We start from the raw sequence: 2,584 nt of genomic DNA, 5'->3' as shown, positions 1-2,584 counted from the left end.
TATGAATACAGCTAAATTTTAACTTACATGCACACTATCATTGCGGATGAGAGGTGTTGGTTCAAAAATGCACACTTGGTTATCGTATGCTGCAGCAATTTTACCAGTGTCAGTAGAACAGTCGACACAACTGATGCGTACATAGTTATGGATCGCACCAGGAATGATCTGCACACGCTCAAAGTTGCTTGCAAGGATCACGATGTTGCAGCCAGCAGCATATGCCTGAAAATCCAAAATAATCACTATATTCTTTGATTCTTCATCCGGCAACAATATCAATACCACTTTTTGTGGCTATTTGTTACAAATTTTTGCAAGAATACAAATTACGTACATATTAACGGTGTAAGTCTGCAACTGCATATCTCGTTTCCTGTGTTTGAAAATCTCCACTCCTATTTTACTTTTGCAACGGAGGACAAATCGGCATCATTCCTTAAAGTTTCTGCAGAATTCTGTTCGCACAAAAAAGACAGATCACGGCAGTTTTTAAGAATTTCCGTCAAGTAGTTTTCCATTTAAAACATGAAGCATGACAGGAAGTCTACTGCGTCGCAAACCGTGATATGTGATTGCAGACTTACACCGTCGACATACTTATCATATTCATATACCTAACATTGCAAAACTAGTCGTTTATCCAGTATGAAGCTTGGCTCACTCGTGGTGTGATGAAACAAAGCTCACATCCATAGAGTGCTTCAAAGGATACAATTTTTCACAAGTGTTAGGTTGCCCAGATTACTAGAAAGCCATGAGAATATTGTCATAGAATTGTACCCATTACTTGACAGTCTGCTATTTTCAACACAAGAGGCCAAGAAGAGACAAAACTTCCAGTTCAACATAAAATATTGTCCATAATGCGTGGAATCTGTTTTGCTTACATTAGGTAGCAAATGTATACAGACGTTGGATTCAACAGTACATCTACAGTGATGAATTTTCTTTGAATTTAGAATACTTCAATTATTTACTTGACGATTAATATGCATCTTCTTTGCAATTGCATTTAAAAAATAGAATTGATCCAAAAAAGTTCTTGAGTATTTAGCCTCACATACTGATAGGCTAACCTACAGCAAATATGTAACACACTAAAAGGAGAAATGTCACGATCCACTCACTAACTAAGGAGTGCAAATGAAAAACGGAGTGACGTAAAGTATGTCTTGGTCTAATATTGATTAAGAAGCTAATGTGCGATGTTAACAGTTTGATAATTCAATATTTCACAAAATCTAGGTTATCTATGTGATCTGTGCTGCCTTAAAAACATAAGCAAATTGCCAACCTGGATGACTGATTGAAAATAAATTCATCTTAGGTTGACGACAAATATTAGAAGCAAAGATTTATGAAAAAATTCAGTCTAGGTACTTTCAAAAGAGTGGATAAACTGCGGGCTTGAGTTTGGAACCTTGAAAATGTTCAGTGATAAGGAACACACACATTCATCCGTAAGTACAGCTAAGTACTATATATTGCATTCACATTGTGTGTCTATTTCATAAACGCAGAACTAATCCACAAGAAAAAAATCAGTGGAGCTTTGAAATTAAAATCCCTGCTTGATCATAATCTCACTGCTTCACTAGTAGGTGGGCTCTGAAAGAATTGCGTGGAACTATATTCCAGACTATTGAAACTTCAGCAATGTAGGCTACTACGAAGCTCATAAGGAAAATACTGACTTCTAAATGCCAAAGAATTTAGGAGTACTATGTTGCCCCCGCAAATACAAAAATTGGTTTTAATGCCCGAGACCCAGTTTGACTGAGATTATCAGTGGATGATGCACAAGTGCAGTGAAGGAATTGTACCTTCATTCAGTAAATTCTACATCAAAAGTGTGCAGGAAATGAACATCTTATCCACCAAAACATTAGGAAAACTAATGCAAAGTATTTTACTTACAGTGAAGGGAACACCTTCCACACTGCCCACTGCAAAACATCTGTCTCCAGCATTGCAAGCTCCACTAAGAATTTGGTGACAGTTCATTTTAGCAACTATTGGGAGGCTCCACGTCCCAAACTAAATTATAGGTGGATATTAATTTCATGATTTAGCGCGAAGGGAATTCACTAAACATATCACTTGCGTTTCGACCATTTTTAGCCTGTCAACACTATTTTGTGTGGGATCAAAGACATACAGAATTGAAGACGGAGCGCTCGTATCTAAAAGCACGGGGAAAAAGTGAAGCCTGGTTTGGCGCTGGGTGCTTGTGTGAGTGTGTAAATGAGCGCGGTAATCCATGGCGGCAAACGGAAATTTGATTTGAACTTGTCCTCTTGATTTTTCCACATTTCTCCTCGAAACGTATTTTAAATGCCTAAAACGAATACTTTATGAAAATTGGGACTGCGAATTTGTATAATACTTTTTCTTTTTCTCGGTAACAGGCAGTAATTTCAGATAGAGTCAGTTTTTCTTTTGCTCATGGTGGTTCTGCTAGTTCAAAACGGCCGTTACAGTCCTAGATGACCGTTACTCCCAAATGAAATTGATCGGTCGACGACGGACCAAAACTAACCTAAAGTTAAAAAAATATGAGTGTGTAAGTGAATTTGGGCAA

The 2,584-nt window shown here is 37.5% G+C and overlaps 1 protein-coding gene across 1 annotated transcript; it reads right to left on the bottom strand.

Annotated features, from left to right (window-relative positions):
- Positions 1 to 6: 6 nt before the first annotated feature.
- LOC140225985 (dmX-like protein 1) lies at positions 7 to 2,177 on the bottom strand. The gene is made up of 2 exons (XM_072306044.1): positions 1,921 to 2,177; positions 7 to 225 (listed from the first exon to the last, which is right to left on the bottom strand). Exons 1-2 carry the CDS (start codon positions 2,005 to 2,007, stop codon positions 19 to 21), a joined length of 294 nt encoding a protein of 97 aa, XP_072162145.1. The 5' UTR covers positions 2,008 to 2,177; the 3' UTR covers positions 7 to 18.
- Positions 2,178 to 2,584: the final 407 nt, after the last annotated feature.

The sequence above is a fragment of the Bemisia tabaci genome, unplaced genomic scaffold (genome assembly GCF_918797505.1).
Source record: "Bemisia tabaci unplaced genomic scaffold, PGI_BMITA_v3".
NCBI classification, from domain to species: Eukaryota; Metazoa; Arthropoda; class Insecta; order Hemiptera; family Aleyrodidae; genus Bemisia; species Bemisia tabaci.
Note: the sequence above shows the minus strand (reverse complement) of the source record. Positions and strands in the feature narration are given on the sequence as shown.